General features: G+C 49.8%; 1 protein-coding gene across 5 annotated transcripts in view; it reads right to left on the bottom strand.

Annotated features, from left to right (window-relative positions):
• Window positions 1–1,286: 1,286 nt before the first annotated feature.
• The window catches only part of MAB21L3 (mab-21 like 3), a 38,577-nt gene continuing 21,484 nt past the window's right edge, over window positions 1,287–18,379 (bottom strand). For 3 of the 5 annotated variants that reach the window (XM_030323918.2, XM_030323915.1, XM_030323917.1), the window contains exon 7: window positions 1,287–1,833. In XM_030323918.2, coding sequence (XP_030179778.1) covers window positions 1,507–1,833 — 327 coding nt within the window. In that variant the 3' untranslated portion in view covers window positions 1,287–1,506. Of the gene's footprint in view, window positions 1,834–13,376; window positions 15,159–18,379 lie in introns of those variants that run through there. The other 2 variants (XM_032594368.1, XM_030323920.1) reach the window with 1 other exon arrangement.

Here is an 18,379-nt window from a genome sequence, read left to right as displayed (position 1 = left end):
GGACAAGGACCTGGGATAATTCCCAATCAATTTTATGGTTACGGGGTGCTTTCTTTCAGTTTAAGAAGCAATTCCTCACACACCTGTCTTATCTGCTTTTCCAATTCCATGAGGCAGGTTTTATGATCCCCGTTCTACAGATGAGGAAATGAAGGCTCAGAGAGATTAAGAAACGTGCTCAAATTCTCTCAATCATTAGATGGCAGGGCAGGAACTACATCCCAGGCCTGTGCAGCGCCCTTCCCCTGCCTATCTGGAGTGAGCTTCTCAAACTGAAACTCATCTCTAGGGATTGCGAAATGGGCACGCACGAGATGAGAATTTCCTTTTACTGCAATTCTGAATTTAACAAGTAAAGATATTGGTAAGTGCTCCACCGCTGGCCAGGAGTGTTGGCTTAAATGTTTTGCAAGGGCACTTGGGTGGCTCGGTCAGCTGAGCGTCCGACTTTGGCTCAGGTCATGATCTCACCGTCGGAGAGTTCAAGACCTGCATCGGGCTAGTTGCTGTTAGTGGAGAGCCCACTCCATGTCCCCTTCTCTCTGCCCCTCCCCCACTTGTGCTGTGTCAAAAATAAAATCAAATAAAGTTTTTAAAAATGTTTTTCCAAATGCACGCCTTCCACCCTCTCTCCCTCCCCTTGTTCCTTCCTCTCATAAACATGTACCGAGGCACCGCCACATGGAAGTGATGGAAGTCATGATGTTAGGCGTCGTGGAAGTTACAGAGATTACTGACCCAGGTTCTGCCTCCAGGGGCTTCACAAGGTAGTGCTTGATCACCACTAGGCATGTTACAGTGGACTGTAACAAGGGCCAGCGGATCCGAGAGCTCTTCTATCGTACCCACCAGAATCGACAATTTCCTTGTTTGCTCATGTTCTGTAGCCACGAACGGCGAGCTCCCTGTGAGTAGGAACGTGTCCATCTCACTCAGCATTGAATTTGCAGTACCTGGAACAGTACCTGGCACACAGCTGGTGCTCAATATTTGTTGTTTTTGGCACACAATTGGTGCTCAGTATTTGTTGTTTTCTGTGTTTTTTAATTTTTTTTAATGTTTATTTATTTTCGAGAGAGAGAGAGAGGCACAGTGCGAACGGAATAGGGGCAGAGAGAGAGGGAGACACAGAATCGGAAGCAGGCTCCAGGCTCTGAGCTGTCAGCACAGAGCTCGACGCAGGGCTCGAACCCACGAACTGCGAGATCATGACCTGAGTTGAAGTCGGATGCCTAACTGACTGAGCCACCCAGGCACTCCTCAGTATTTGTTGACTGAATGAATGAGAAATTGATCCTTAATGGGAGTCTCCTGGAACGTTTCAAGGAAAAACATTCGTATGGGGCCTTGATGAAGAGGTGGGTTTTAGCAGGTACTGTAGCTATGTGTGTTCCAGATTGAATGTGAAGGGTGGGGGAACAGCTGGGGTGGGACACCCCTGGCAAGGGACACCGAACGTGGCTGAAATGTAGGGGACATGTGGGAGGGAAGTAAGGTTGGCTTACGTCATGCAAGGCCCCGGACGTCAGCTGTTTGTTCCACTGGCCACTGGAGACTATTCAAGTGTCCGCAGTGGGGAGAGGTTGGCCAGGGTCGTGGGTTCGTGTGACAGACCCAGTATGGGTTGGAGTGAGAGTGACAGGAGGGAGGCTGTGGGCGTGTTGGAGGTGGAAGCAAGAGTCCAGGGGAGAGGTGACAAGGGCGTGAACCAGGCAGCAGCTGTGGGACTAGGAACGGAGGGCCCTTCATAACTAGAACGTTCGATCTCAGCAACCAGATGAATGTGGAGGTTGAAGGACAGTGAGATTCAAAGGTGATCCTGAGGCTCTCAGCCTGGGGGCAGGAAGAGAAAAGGAGCTATTAGCGGGGTTAGGCTGCCAAAAGGGGACAACTGTCTGGTTGGGGCATCTTACGCTTGAGGGCCCGCGGGACGCCGGGTGAGAATGTCCAGCCAGCTCTCAGAAAGTCCAAGATGGGTGTGGTTATGACAAACCTTCTAATCTGCGGGTCAGAAATAGTTGAGCTGGGGTGGCCCTTTACCACAGGCTGCATGATTACAGGCTGCAGAGCATCAGCCTTGGAAGGGCCTTGGAACTCATTCCTCCTCAGTGCAGAAGGGGTATCTGAGGCCCAGAGAGGTTGGGTGACTTGCCCAAGGTCACACAGCCAATTGGCCCTCCCTGATTCTTACAGGAGATCACTTAACTTTTAGGTGATTGGAATACTAATTTTGAAAAGTTGCTAACACGCACCACTCCGTGTGCAAAGCTGATTAGGGTAACTGCAGTCGTGAAATAAAGAGAATGATCTGGGTTGAACTTAGCTGCCATCCAGATGAGAGCACGGTCCTAAAGGAATTGGGGGCAGGATGGGCGGTGGCTTGGATTTTGTCTTTTTGTTTTTGATGTGCCTTTGTCTCCCTCATTCAGCACCCCATGAGGGCCACAGCCAGAGATGATCAACCTGTTTGAGTTCAGAATCCATAACCTCTCCAATGTTTCCAGACTCCCAGGAGGTGGAGGGCAGGAGGAAAATGAAGCCTGGTACCGTACCCCAAATTCCTCTCTTCCTCACCCAAATGACACTGGTCCAACTACAAACTCTAGGACTTTTAAGAAAAGCAAACAAAACCCCAACCACATGCCAAAGGTCATCTGGCCTGAGGTGAGAGTGAATGAGTAACTCCCGTGAAAGGGAGTTTTGAGGATTTTTTTTACAGCGTTCAAAGGTGCAACTGGGAAATGTCAGCCCAGGGAAAATTCTAAGACAGCGCTTTCTCCCATACCCTGTGCTCCACCCGTACCCTTTCCCCCAATGATCGACCCACGGCCTTTTTTTTTTTTTTTTTTTTATAAATTTTTTTTTTTTCAACGTTTATTTATTTTTGGGACAGAGAGAGACAGAGCATGAACGGGGGAGGGGCAGAAAGAGAGGGAGACACAGAATCGGAAACAGGCTCCAGGCTCCGAGCCATCAGCCCAGAGCCCGACGCGGGGCTCGAACTCACGGACCGCGAGATCATGACCTGGCTGAAGTCGGACGCTTAACCGACTGCGCCACCCAGGCGCCCCAACCCACGGCCTTTTGAGGAGTGAGCCATGTCAAGGGCTGAGGATGTGGGTCACTCCCTGCCAGCCCCCCCTCCCTTGGCTCCTGGGCGTTCACTTGACTACAGAGCCGGCAGGCAGGCAGGCCAAAGCTTCTGTCTGGAAGGCCTGGTCTGCTCTGTCTCCGCGTACCTCTCCCACGCCCTGCACTGTGAGGTGTTCACTGGGACAAATGCCAAAGACATGGCTGTGCCCACATCCAGTGGGGTGACCTTGAGGGGACTCCTTTTTCTCTCTGAGCTTCCAAATGCTCATCGACGAACTGGGTTCACGATGCCTACCCACAGCCTCGGGGCTTCTCCTTTCCTCCTCCTTTTCCCTCCATGGGTCTGTAAGGAAGAGGAGTTAGAGGAGCACGGCTGCCTTTTCTTTTCTGCAGCCCCTCCACTCTTGCGGGCGAGGCGCTGGGCGTCCTGCAGCTCAGGGACAGTCACCGTCTGCGGGGGTGGCCTGGATTCGCATGGTGCAGTAAGAGAAGAGGGGCCCCCGGGAGCACGCAGTCAGCTCGGGGGGTCACAAGGGCCTCTCCGGGCATCAGGTGAGCCGACGGGGCACCCCAAAAGCACAGGGCTCTGCAGGGAGCCTGTGGGCACTCTGGGCTGGTGGCATTGCCAGCTGCTGCAGGGTCTGCGGGAGAGGAGCCACGGGCGCCCCCTGCCGCTTCATAGTCAGCACTGAGCACCAGGACAGACGCCTCTCCCCCACCGGGCCCCTGGACTTCCCCTCTGGGTGGAGGGTGAAGGGGGCACCCATGCCAGGCCCCCACTGCTCCTCCTCACTCCTTCAGGAGCCCATGTCCTGGTCATCAAGGCCACAAGTCACTGACGGTGGCCGCTGGACAGAGAGAGTCAAGGGCAGAGAACTTTCCTGATGTCCCTTAATTCACCATGTGGGCAAGGAAGAACTCCTTGGAAGGAGGCAGTAGAGAGGAGGGAAAGGCAGGAGGAGGGGGCCCGGCCGAGGGCTGTCATAAGTCCCGCAGCACAGGAGCCCAGAGCCCAGCGCCTTTGTCCCCTGGCCACCAAATGACCAAAGCCCTCAGGCTTGGGCAGGTGGCTTGCTCACTCAGTCTCTCAGGTCTGGGTTCGGTGCTCCACCTACTTTTCTAATATCCCTCTGGGCCCCGAAGAGGGAGGTGACATTTTACATGACATTCAAGAGTTGAGCATGATGTTGTGAAAGTGTTTTGTTCGTTCACAATGCCACCCTCATAGGACCACTGTTCGCTCCGTCTGTTGTATAGGGCCTTCAAAGGCTGGGTCCTGACAGAATATTCATAGGTAACAAAGCCTGAGAACACAAGATACAAGCTCACAAAAGAAAGTCACACAGCCAAAACATAATGACGTTTGAATGAGAGGAAATGAATGGTCTAGAGTCAGAGACGAAGAGAATGAGACAGAGACCTTCTGCCAAGAGCCCTACCATTTGTCCCCCATGCTTGGCAGGAAGAGAGGGGGGAGGCCCGGACCCCTTTCTGATGTGTTTTGTTTCCATGCAAAGTGTGTGCGTGTGCACGGGTGCGTGTGTGTTGCTCGCGGAGTGCACAAAATGCCTGCGTTGGGTTGGATCCTGGCTGAGCCGGCTGCGTCCGGCAAGCGCCAGCTACAAGTACGCGTCAGTGTTCCCCTCGCCGGTGGCCGGGGAGGCCCGGATGCGGCGCCGCCCCCCCCCCCCCCCCAGCATGAGTGTGCACCCGCATTCTGCTGCGTCACACCGGGCTCTGCACCGGGAGAGGAGCCAGGCCCTTCCTGGAAGGAAGGCATCCGGAGCCCAGAGGCAACTTCTCTTTCTCTAGAGGTGGGGATGGGATTCCTCAGCCCTTCCGAATGTTACTTCACCGCGGGGAGAGCCTGGCCTGAGCATCGGAAGTCGTGGGTTCAAGTTCAGGCCCTGCCTTGAAGTGAAGCACACCGTGGGACGAATTCATGCATTCATCCCTTCATCTAAGTATCCGTTTAACAAACGTTCGCCGAGCACGTGCTATGCACCAGGCACCGTTCTAGGTGCAGAAGCTGCAGCAGTGAACAAAAACAACTCTCCGCCCACGGGAAGTGTACATTCCAGTGAGAACAGGCAACCTGCCACGCAGAGAGGAAAGCGGGGTGGGGGCGCAGAGCGAAGGGGTGCGATCTGTTAGACTGGTCGGGGCCGAGGCGGCTCTGTCAACTGTGGGCCAAGGGATTTCTGAACAGAGGGGTGAGCTGGTACAAGGCATGGGACAGGAGCGAGCTTGTGTTTGAAACAAGGCAAGGACGGTGGCGTCCTGTGGCCGGAATGGGGTGGAGGCGCGAGGTGGCGGGCGAGGCGAGAGAGAAGGGTGGGGGGCAGGCCGCGTGGGCCGTGTGGGCTGCAATGGGAGTTTTGCGTTTTTCTGGGAGGGACCGGAAGCTCCTGGAAGGGTTGGAGCAGGGAGACGTGCTATGACTTGCATGTCAAAGAGACGGCTGGCTCTTGGGCGGGGAAGACTTTGGCGGCCTGCGGCGGGGTGGGTGGCAAAAGCAGGTGCAAGGAAACCAGTGAGGAAGTCCGTGTAGAGGCGTGGGGACGCATGTGATGGGCTGAAGGTGCGGGGTGATGGAGAGGCTCCAGGACGACGCGTGGGTTTGTGGCTGAAGCAAATGGTTGGACAAGGACTCTATTTACTGAGTGGGGGCAGGCTGGAGAAGGGAAATCAAGGGTTCCGTTGGGGGCACTGCAAATCTGAGCAAATCATTTTCTGTCCTCTCTTCTAGCCTCTCCTTCACACCTATACAACAAAGGGTTGTATAGGCCACCAGCTGGTCACCAGGCTCTCCTCCATGATGATTAGGGCTACCTTCTTTAATTCTTCCACATTCCCATGTCTTTTAAACCTGCAAATATATTCTGAATTCAGAGAAAAGAAGCAACAAGAGAGAGGAAGAGAGAGGGGGAGAAGGAGAGAAAGAAAGAGAGACCACACAAGCAGGTCCCTGTATCCGACAAGGGCCCTGCCCATGTTGATGTCCTGACAACCATTGCAGTGGGACCAGGGTGGAGGGCGAGGGGGGTGAGAGAGCACAGGCCACAGATGAGGGAGAATCACCAAAAATGTGTGGCCAGAGTCTGATTTGGGTTTGCAATTCCTACATCACTTAGGTTTGCACTTTAGAAGCTTCATGGGCTTCTGAGGAAAAGATTTTAGACTTTCAATTACAAATCGCCTCAAAGTTTGTGAGCTGAGCCCAACAGGTCAACCTGTCCGAACCCTCAGTTGCCCCATTCTACCATCTCTTCAAGTGAGAAAACTCTATGATTCTGCCACTTTGAAGGAGAGAGAAAAAAAATTCCTGTAAAAGTCCAGGAAGCTTGAGACTTGAATAGGTCGTTTCTGAAGGAGTTCTGCAAATACTTCTACACAATACATTACTTATTGGGCATTTACCATGTGCCCAGGGTTATAGACACAACCTTGAAAATAGGGATGAAGTCTCTTTCTCACAGAGACTCCACTCTGGTGGGAGATGATAGATGATAGATGATAGATAGATAGAAAGAATATATAGACAGGCCGATAGAAAAAAGGAAGGAAAGAATGTCCAGGTGGTGTGGAGAGACTTAAAGCAGAACAGGAAGTTGAACATACCAAGACAGGAGTGAGGAGGGAGTAGGGACCAGTGATAACTAGTTTGTATAAGAAGGGTTAGGGAAGGGGGTGCCTGGGTGGCTCAGTTGATTGCATGTCTAACTCTAGATTTCAGCTCAGGTCATGATCCCAGGGTCATGGTATTGAGCCCTGCATGGGGCTCTGCACTGAACCTGGAGCCTGCTTGGGATTCTCTCTCCCTCTGCCTCTCTTCTCCCCAGCTTGCATTTGCACCCGCACATGTGTGCGTACTTTCTCTTAAAACAAAACAACAAAACAAAACAAAACAAAACAACAAGAAAGGTTAGGGAAGGTCTTCAGAAGACACAACAAGCAAAAGTCCTGAGGCGGAGTCATGCTTGGAATGTTCTAGAAGAGCAAGGTGTGACTGGAGGTGGGAGTGAGAAAGGAAAGGGGTAGGAGGTAGGTTCAGGGAGTTCGGGGGTTGCAGGTGGTTTGGGCCCCTGGATTTTAGGATGAGTGGGATGGGACGTGACTGGAGGATTGTGAGTGGAGGAGTGATGTGACTTGAAAACTGGAGGGGACTTGGTGAGTGATGCACGGAGACCAGAAATCCCTAGGGCATCAGACACCACGTCAAGATATTTGAAGCTGTAGGGCAATCAGGCATATTTGTTCCACCAAATGCCTAAACCAAAATCATCGGGCCTAAATGAGAAGCCTGTACCAATGTTGCTGGAGGGTTCATTCACTTGTGTCCTGAAAGGTTATTGTTGTCCGCTGTGTGCCACACACTGGGGACACAATGGAATAAAAGACACTCTGTGTGTGGGGGGGAGGGGGGACAAACAGGCTAGAATCCAAATCCAGGGTCACGGTAGCAGATAATGTGGGAAGGGGGGTGATAGGAGCCAAGACCCTGGGGTCCTCAGTGAGAGAATAAAGGTAGTGGCTAACTTTCACCTGAGCCCATAGAATTAGTCTATATAGACAAAGAGCCTTGGTAACCATTAAAAAGACAGAGAGATAGTACATGAACCTTACAAACTAGTAAGGAGGGGCAAAGAAATAGAAACAAAAGAGAAGAAAAGGCCTTAATTTTTAAAAAGGCAAGATGCTGGGGCAAAAGACAGAAAAAGGTTTGGAAAATGGGTCACATGGAAAGCACAAGAGTAGCAATCAATCTAAATGTATTAGTCGAGTCGAAAGGCCTCCATTTGTTTTTAGAAACTCAGCCATTTACAAGAGACAGTTACCAACAATGTAAAGATACAAATGGGTGGAAAGCTAACTGATGGAAAATGATATGCGAGGGCAACTAAGGTGGTGTTCCAACATTAACATCAGACAAAAGCAATGTTCACGCAAATGTTTACGACAGTTCAAAAAAAAAAAGTCACCTTATAATGATAACATCTTCCGTTGACTGGGAAGACATAAACTCTAACCCTGTATGACCCTAATAATATAGTCTGAAAGCATATCGAGAACCAGTTGTCAATGTTTTAAGGAGAAATCGAAAAATCCACGCTCGTAATGGGAGATTTTAAAACAACTCTCTCAGGAAATGTTGGAAAACGCAGCCCAAAAGAAATCTGAAATAGATACAAACTTTAAGCAGCACACCATCTAACTGACATTCCTTACACCTTGCATCCGAACTCGCACAACCCCTTGTATGCACTGACCACTGGAGACGCTCAGAGCAAAAAAGCTGGCCTCCATGAGTATCCACGGATTGAGGCCTTCAGACCCCTCTCTTGGACTCTGGTGCAATCTATTTATAAATCAGTAATGAAAACATAACTAGGAAACCCAATATGTTTGCAAATAATACTTTTTAAAACATCTAAGTACCTCATGGGTCAGCGAGGAAATCGCAGTAGCAATCAGAAAATAAACAGAACTAAAAGAAGATGAAAATGCAATTTATTAACACCTGTGGAATTCTGCTGAAAGGGTATTAAAAGGAAATTTGTATGCTTAGAAAAGAAGACACGCTGAGGAGTTCTGAGCTAAGCATTTAAGAAGTTAAAAAAAATAATAACATTAGAGTAAGCCTGGAGGAAGTAGAGGGAAAGAAAGCTATGAGCAGAAATTAACGAAAAACATACAAAGATGAACAAAACACACAATTACTCGATAAGTCTCATCAAGAAAGAATACAAATATATCAGAGTTTAAATAGATAATTAAGTATTATGAACAATTATTTTGCGAGTAAATCTGAACACTTAGATGAAATGGGAGAATTCTTAGTAAAATGTAAATTAACAGGAAGCTCAGGAAGTAGAAAATCTGAATATCATTTACCCCTAAAAGGAAAATTAATAGCTTCAAATCTTCTGACAAAGAAAACACAAGGCCCAGTCAGCTTTTTAGGTGAGTTTTACTAAAGTTCCAAGCAAAGAGATCATCCCAGTTTCATGAGAATTGACTGGAAAAAGAGAGAGAGTGTTTTCTAACTCTGGTGAAAAAAGGCACAGCGGTAAAATTGTAGAGGACATCATAGGAGCATATCTCCATGACGTTAAAAAACAGGAAGCAGGGGCGCCTGGGTGGCGCAGTCGGTTAAGCGTCCGACTTCAGCCAGGTCACGATCTCGCGGTCCGTGAGTTCGAGCCCCGCGTCAGGCTCTGGGCTGATGGCTCGGAGCCTGGAGCCTGTTTCCGATTCTGTGTCTCCCTCTCTCTCTGCCCCTCCCCTGTTCATGCTCTGTCTCTCTCTGTCCCAAAAATAAAATAAATGTTGAAAAAAAAAAAAAAACAGGAAGGATTTCTTACACAAGACACAAAATGCGTTCCATTCTAATGGAGAAAGTCACTGAAAGTTCACCGACATGAACATGGAGAATTTAGATTGGTGCTATCACTTCAGAAAATATGTTGACATTACCTCACAAATTTAAACGTGTGTGTGTGTGTGTGTGTTCTTTGAACCTGAGAATACACTCTTATATATATATACCCTTAAGAGACCTGAGTGCATTCAGGGACACCTGGGTGGCTCGGTTGGTTAAGCGTCTGACTTCAGCTCAGGTCATGATCTCACGGTTGGTGAGTTCGAGCCCTGTGTCGTGCTCTGTGCTGACAGCTCGGAGCCTGGAGCCTGCTTCGGATTCTGTGTCTCCCTCTCTCTCTGCCCCTCCCCTGCTCATGTTCTGTCTCTCTCTCTCAAAAATAAAAATGAAAATAAAAAATTTTTTAAAAAGGCCTGAGTGCATTAGAAGACATACAAGAATGTGTATAAAAGCAGTTCCAATCACTAAAGCTAGAAACAACCCGATGCGCAGCTACAGTAACGTAGATACGTACAGTGGCAGGGGTTCGCCGTGGAATATTCCATGACAGTGGGAAGGAACACACCTCTGCCACCCACACCCACATGGAAGAGCCTCAGAAGCACGCTGTGGACAAAAGCCAATCCCAGAAGACTTTGCATGGGATGATTCCATTGACATAAGACTCGAAAACAGGCAGAACTGAAAGACATCCAGGTGCACGCAAGTCGTATTTTGTGGGCTCTAAAATCAACTTTTTCACATTTTAATCTCTCTAAAACAATGGGGATGCACGGGGCCCCTGGGGGGCTCAGTCTGTCAAGTGTCGACTCTTAATTTTGGCTCAGGTCATGATTTCGTGGTTCCTGGGTCTGAGCCCCGCATCTGGCTCTGTGCTGACAGCACAGAGCCTGCTTGGGATTCTCTCTCTTTCTCCCTCTCAAAATAAACATTTTTTTTTTTTTAAAGAAATGAGGACGCATCTGATAGTCAGTGGTGATTTGCAATTATTTGCAATTATGAAAGCACCTTTTCTTTCTGGGATGTGAAATCATGATTCACCTCACAACTGTTAGGGGCTTAGGTTCAATGAAATATGACAGGGAGTCAAACTGTAAAGAAAAGCAGCTGAATGGCTCACATAAAATCAGGGAGAGAGGGGGCTAGGGAACAGAACGGGCACCTAGGATTCTAAAGTACCGGCCAAGTGTTATTCTTCACCTAGGTAGTATATTGGCATCTGTTTTATTATTATTCTTTAGATACTTTCAACTCCCACCTGTGTGATATCTTTCAAAGAAAGAAAGAAAGAGAGGAAGGAAGGAAGAGAGGAAGGAAGGGGGAAGGAAGGAAGGAAGGAAGGGAGGGAGGAAGAGAGGAAGGGAGGGAGGAAGGGAGGAAAGAAGGAAGGAAGGGAGGAAGGAAGGAAGGGAGGGAGGAAGGGAGGGAGGGAGGGAGGGAGGAAGGAAGGAAGGAGGAAGGAAGCGACGTAAGGCAAGGGAGGAGAAGGAGGGAGGGAGGAAGGGAGGGAGGGAGGGAAGGAAGGAAGAAGAGAGGAGGGAGGAAGGGAGGGAGGGAGGGAGGGAGGGAAGGAAGGAGGGAGGGAGGGAGGAAGGAAGGAAGGAAGGAAGGAAGGAAGGAAGGAAGGAAGGAAGGTGTGAAGAGGAAGCTGGGCAGTGAAGAGAGGCTCAGAGGGGGAATGACAGGTGTAAGAGGAAGAAGAGCACACTATGCACAATAAATGGAAAGCTGTCCCCGAGAAGTCAGGTTCGCATCGCTCCACCGCACGTGGAGAAATCCTCAGACACTTCCTCTGCTCAGCAAGAGGGACGAAGGAAAAGACGGGTTTATGGAACTCGTGGTGGGATGCCACGCACGTTGTCCCCGTGATGGTTTGTCATTTCTTGATGAAGAATGTCTCTATGGGGCGGGGGGAGCTATCAAGAAAGGCAGCGGTGGAGGCACGGCCCTGGGGAGTAGCTGTCTAAGACTCCAACCGCTTATTCGACAGCTACGGCGCACCAGATTACTAAACGAGCTTTTGACGTCCTTTATTCTGTTTATTCCCCTCATCAAGGCAGCGAGGCACATACTCTGTCATCGTGCTTGTACTGCCTTCCCAGGGTGGCTGTACCAAAATACCACAGGCTGCATAGCTGAAACAACAGGAAATGATTTTCTCACGGTTCTGGAGAATGGAAACCCAAGATCAAGGTGCTGGCGACATTGTCTTCTCCAGAGGCTCCGCTCCTTGGCTCGCGGGTGGCCTTTCCTCCCTCGTGCCCCTGCCCAAGTGCCTCTTCCTCTTCTTACAGGAACATTGGTCCTAATGACCCAGGGCCCACCCAAATAGCCTCATTTTAACTTGATCACTTCTTTTAAAAATTTTAATGTTTATTTATTTTTGAGAGAGACAGAGACAGAGTGTGAGCAGGGGAGGGGCGGAGAGAGAGAGAGAGAGAGACAACAGCCTTCACACTGTCAGCACCAAGTCTGATGCGGGGGTAGAACTTGTGAACCGTGAGATGGTGACCTGAGCCGAAATCGGTCGTTCAACCGACTGAGCCACCCAGGCCCCCCTTGACCGCCTCTTTAAAGGCCCCACCTCCAAATACAGACACATTCTGAGGCACTGGGGGTGAGAGCTTCCGTACGTGAATTTTATGCGTGTGGGGGGGACACAGTCCAGCCCATAACCACGCCCATAAAAAAATGGAGATACAGAGAGGGGTGAACAACTTATTAAGGGCAGTTGTGTGCCAGCGAGATGCAAGGGCAAGCAGGTCACTTAAATGGCTGAATACCAACCACTGCAGTATAAAACAGTCCTGTGGCCAGAGTGGACATGAAAGGAAAAATCTTTTGGAGAATAAAAACAAACAAACAAACAAACAAAAACTTGACCAGAATAATATCAGACTTATCAGTATGTATATATCAGCATATCAGAATATCAGTAATATCAGACTTCTCAGAGCTAGGCGCTCTGTGCCTACAAACAGAAAGGAGGGACGACTCTCTCCCAGGCTCCCTTTGAAAGCCTGAGCCTTAAGCAGAAAGACTGTGATGGCTGGCCACCCTTCTCCCAGAAGCCAGATTGAAGTCCTGGGCTGAGGAGGGTGCCACCTACTGGGCTCTGAGGGGTATGTGCGGGAAAGAGGCTCTTCCCAAATGCGGTCCTCTGCTGTCCTCTGCTGCCCAGCAGAGGAACGGTCGGGAGTCCGCAGATCGCCCTGCTTCCTACGAAGACCGCAGACAGATACGGGGAGGTGGGAAGAGCCTACTGGATCAGACTGTGGAGTATGTCAGTCCCACTCCTCTCCACGTGCACATTTCCAGTCAGTGGTCCAGCCAACTTCCACTTCTTGGCATTATACAGCTCGCTTAAAACTTGCTTCACTTGTTTTCATCATTAAAAAAAAAAAAAAAAAGTTATTATCTGCCACCTTCTGAGAAATGATGTGTCCCAAAGCCCAAGAGTATGGGTCTTTGAATGCAAGTTCTGATGACTTAACAAAACATTGGCTTGCTCATTATTTCACATTTTCAAAAATTATCAACTCATCATATCTTTGAAAGGATTTTTTTTTTCCCCAACAGTTTAAAATCATGATTTCCTATGTGATAGCCCAGGGAACCCACCATTTGGTTAGAGTATTTTTGTAAAAATATTTCACTTTCCGGGGCGCCTGGGTGGCGCAGTCGGTTAAGCGTCCGACTTCAGCCAGGTCACGATCTCGCGGTCCCTGAGTTCGAGCCCCGCGTCAGGCTCTGGGCTGATGGCTCAGAGCCTGGAGCCTGCTTCCGATTCTGTGTCTCCCTCTCTCTCTGCCCCTCCCCCATTCATGCTCTGTCTCTCTCTGTCCCAAAAATAAATAAACGTTGAAAAAAAAAATATTTCACTTTCCAATGTGACTTTTTAAAAAAAAAACTCAGTTGTTCATGGTTTTAGAAATTTCGGTGGGGGAAATGTTCTGAGTAATAAAGGATTCCCTTGAGTTGAAAATCTTAAATAAGTACCAGAAGAAAGCATTGACCTCCCCAAGCATTCTTTGTGCCACATGGGATGTGTGGCCCGTGGATCTCAGTGAAATTCAAAATGGGTGGGCTTACTGGCCTTCAATGCCTCAACTCTTGGGTGGGACACTATGCCCCCTTTATACAGTCACTGGACTGGTCATTTAAAATGCAAGTCATAAATAAATAAACAAACAAAATGCAAATCATATCATCATACCCTACTGCTCTGGGAAAGGCCAACTGTCATGCCTTTGATTTTAGAATAAAATACAGATTCCTTGCCAGCTTTACAAGGTTCAGTGATCTGACCCATTCCAGCCCCTCCAAGCCTGCCCTGCCCCCCCGCTTCCCTTCCCCTTCAGCTGTTTGCATTTTCATCCTTCGAGGAGCTCTCTGTGGCTCTATTTCAATATCCTGTTTGTTTCCTTCAGGGCACTTGCTACCATTTGTAATAATCGTGTTTATTTATCTGTTGTGCACTTCCTGTCTTTGACATTAGGTGCCGTCCCCCAACGGGTACATCCTTTGTCCATTTGGCTCCTCGCTCTACTCCCAGTGCCTAATGAGCATGTATCTACCCATGAATGAGTGAGCAAATGAAGTGAGCAAAGGCAGGTATTGAGAGGTGGGTGACACCAAGCCATTTCTTGGAGGTCATCATCCTGGGCCCATTCCAAGAATATAAAACATCGGGCACAAGAAAAGGGGAATGGCCGGAGCAGGCTGGCAAGCAGGGCTGAACTTTCACCTCTGGCCAACACTGGCCATCAAAACCACCCTCTCCCCTCTTAGAGAACACCAGGGAAGCAGCTAGAACCACACGACCCAAAGTACGGTTCAGGAGAACTGAGGGCAGGAAGGCCAGGGCAGGTGTGCCCACCGGTCAGACACAATCACCCTGTCAGCGGTGTTGGTGCCGATCCAGCAGGCAAACACTGGCTACCAACCAATGACTAACACTTTGTGTTGACCCAGTGCCCTCCTCTAGTAAGGGCACCAGCATAGTCCCCCAGGCTCAGAAAGGTACATTCACAGCTGCATTTGCGAGTGGAAAGGTAATGAGCCCACGGTCAGTGGGCTGGAGCACCAGTCCTGGGCCGCAGGCCGATGCCTGGCCCCCCAGGGGTTCCTGTCTCCATCCTCCCTGGCAGACACTCAGAGCCCAAGCGAGGAGAACACATCCAGTGCTGTCAGCAGCTCAGAATCGATGGCTTGGGGAAGCCTGATGACAGCTTGTCCCCGAGAGAGGTAGCTCGTGAGGGCTGAAATGCTTGCTTGGCTCTAGGGAAGCTGAGATTGGACATCTTGGGGTACAGTGTTCCCCCCTTAAGTGCTAGTGGGCCAATGTCATCTCCTGTGCCACACGTTGCTTCTCTCCTGAGCAGGATCCTCCAGGGAACGAGGTCGAGCCAGGATAAAGCGTTCAAGAGCCTCCCAGGCAGGGGCAGCGTCAGGGCAGGCCGATCTGGGGGTTCTTCAGGAAGAGAGCCAGTTTCTGGGCCACGGTGTCCAGTTCGCCCGAGCTGGCATGCTGGAGCAGGTTGCTCTTGCGCACGAAATAGTGCTTCAGAAAGTGCTGGCTCACACACTTGTGCAGCTTCCTCACCAGGCGCAGGAACGCTTTGCTGAACACCTGCCACTCCTTCGGGTGGGGGTATTTCTCACAAGTCCAAAAGAGCACCGTCTACGGAAGGAAGAGGTGGTGTCAGACATCGTTCCGGGAAATGGAGGAGAAAGTCTTCAGAAATGGTACCGGGCTCACGAGGCCGTGGAAGGAGGGAGAAGGGAGTCACCCAGGACAAGTTGGTTCCGCCATGATTTCACGATCCCCACCCTCGAGTGGGTTCTCGGCCTCGCCCTGCAGGTCTCCTGCGCCTCTTTGATCATTGTTTCTCTCGCCACTGGTATCCCCAGTTACCACCACTCTCCTTAGATCTGCAATTTCCCCACTCCTAGCGGATGCCTTTGCCTACTACTTTACAAGGAAGATGGAAACCCTCATGGCAGCAAAACAGTCCGCCTACATGCGCATCTTCCTCTCTCGCTCTCTGCTTGACCACCCCCCTGGCCAGGAGAACCCCCAAACAGGGCTTGGGATCTCTCCTTCTGGGAACTGTCTGCGACTGACTTCCCTCTTTCCTGCCCTTGTCCTTCCGCTGCTGGCTCTTGAAATTATTCTAAACTCTCCTCCCCCACTCCTTGCCCCAGGGCCACGTCTGCCTCCTAACCCCTCACATCTTGGCAAGTGAAGGCTTCTCAAAAGAATCCTCTCAATTGTCTGTCGTCATTTCCTTTCCGCTGACTGCCATCTCGATCCACTGCAATATGGATTTTTCCGCCATCGGTCCTCAGGGCCCGTGGTCTCCATGTTGCTAAGTCCAAGTCCAACAGGCCTTGCCCAGCAGAATGGGGTTCTCTCATTGGGGCTTCTCAATGGGGTTCTCTCTCACTGGGTTGCCAAGCTTCTGGGCTCTCTGGGTTTCTCCAGGCACCACAGCTACCCCTTGGCACACTATCTGCTTTCTCTACTTCCCAGTGATGGAGTTTTGGAGGCTCCGTTCCATACCCTCTTTTTCTCTTGGTCTCTTTTCCTTCCTTCCTCAGCAGCTAGAATCCCCACCGAACAAATAGAGGTCACTCACAATTTCTCTTCCCAGGCCAGACTTCTCTGACCTCCTCTCCTGGTATCTCTTGGGAATCTGAAAGTTATCGCCACCAACATGTCCCAGCCGGACTCACGACCCTTCTCCCCACAAACCTGGTGTGTTTCCAGACTTCCTTATCCAGCCAGTCAGGCAAGACTCAACCCGGGAGTCACCCCTCCCTCACCACCCTCATCAAGTTCTGCCAGTGCCTCCAAAGTGTTTCTCTCATCTACCGTGTATGTTCATCTCCACTGTTTTCTTCCTCTCCCATCTCACCTGGGCCTCTGCCCCTATTCTTGTCCCCAGTCTGTCACCACCACGCTGCGGCCAACGTGATCTTTTTGAGTATAAATCTATGTTTCTTCGTGTCTGAAATACTTTAGGGCCGCCTGGGTGGCTCCGTTGGTTAAGTGTGTAACTCTCGATTCAGGCTCAGGTCATGACCTCATGGTTCAGGAGTTCGAGCCCCACATCAGGCTCTGCATGGACAGTGTGAGGCCTGCTTGGGATTCTCTCTGCCTCTCCCCTGCTTGCATGCACATGCACTCTCTCTCTCTCCCCCTTGCAATAAATAAACAACAAAAAAGAAACACTTTAAAGACTTCCCATTGGTCAATGAAAAACAATCCTTAACATGGTTTGGTTTGCGAGGTTTGCTCCCTACCTTCCTTTCCAGCCTCATCTTACCCTCGTCCTCCCTTGTTCTCTCCTTCCAGCCCCACTGGCCCCCCTCTTCTACCACAGAGTGACTTCTTTCATATCTGACTTCTGTGTGGAGCACACTTCCTTCCCCAGTATGTCCGGGAAACTCACCTGTCAGATCAAATTTCCCTACGATACCATTAAACACTCTCTTCGTCCCGCACTTCCCATAAGCTCCAGTGATCACAGGAGTAGCCGTCTCTGTATTCATTAATGTGATTCCCTGCTAGATTGTAAACTCCATCAAAGAAGAGAGCGATACCTATTTTAATTGCTGTTACATCACTAGCACCCAGCAGAGGAGCTGGCCCATGGGAGGCAGTCAATAAACGCTTATTGACTAAGTGAAATAAGCAATGTTATGATTTAGATGTTGAGCGTTTTTAAAATACAGCCTTGACTAAGAAAGAAAAGAGCAGTTTTGGGTTCATGGCAAGACAATGAGTGTGTTTTGATTTAGAGCACATCGTGCAAAGTAAACGAGTCGGAGAGGATATCATGCTAGTCAAGATAACCTAGATACAGAATAGTTTGGGGCACCTGGGCGGCTCAGTCGATTAAGCATCCGACTTTGGCTCAGGGCATCATCTTGCGGTTCATGAGTTTGAGCCCCACATCGGGCTCTGTGCTGACAGTTTAGAGCCTGGAGCCTGCTTCGGATTCTGTGTCTCCTTCTCTCACTCTCTCTCTGCCCCTCCCCAGCTTGCAACTCTGTCTCTCTCTCAAAAATAAAGAAACATAAAAAAAAAAGATAACCTAGATACAAAAAGTGTTTTCATGCCTCTTGTAGTTAAGCATTTATCTCCCTAAACAAACCAAAACAGTTAAGCCTCTTATAATCAAGCCCCTGTGCCTTTGAGTGGGTTTTAGGAACAAATAAGCCAAAGAAGGATAAGCTCTTGTTCACATGGACTTGCTCGGGAAAGAGCCACTTTGGGGAGGAGGTGAGAAACTCATCAGACAGTTAGGCTGAAGGCGGGGTGACAATAAGTGGCACGACCTTCCTGATGCTGTTTTGCAACCAGTCTCTTCTGTTTTCCCCAGGCTGAAGGCTTGGCAACGATCCCGCCCACTCAAGCCATCATCTGGATGGTGTCTAACAGCACACTGTCACCAGCCACGCCCATCCCAATGTCTAAATGTGAGGGCATCCTGCCCTTGGGCCACAGTGGGAGACTAGAAGAACAGGCAGTTAGGACTGTTTTTGCCCTTCCTGCCCTTCTCAACAAATAACCCCCCTTTACAATGCCCGTTCTTGAGAGGGCACAATCCTGTGCCTTGGAGGTGAGCTCGGGAGAACTGAAACAGAGCACCTTTAAGGAGTTGCCCTAAAATCCTCTAGTGACTGAGAAGCCACTGGAATAAAAGTAAATCTTCGCATGTAATGCAGTTTTGACCGCAGTCAAGGGCCGGGAGGCCCGTGGTGGCCCTATTCAATCTCGTCTAAATTATTCATGTCACTTAATGTGTTTCCATCCATCTTAATTGTGAGGCAATGAAGTCAGTGGTTAAGATTAGGAGCTTCAATAGGAGATAGAATGGAGTTTGCGGCTCAGCT

This window comes from Lynx canadensis, chromosome C1 (assembly GCF_007474595.2).
Source record: "Lynx canadensis isolate LIC74 chromosome C1, mLynCan4.pri.v2, whole genome shotgun sequence".
Taxonomy (NCBI): Eukaryota; Metazoa; Chordata; class Mammalia; order Carnivora; family Felidae; genus Lynx; species Lynx canadensis.
Note: the sequence above shows the minus strand (reverse complement) of the source record. Positions and strands in the feature narration are given on the sequence as shown.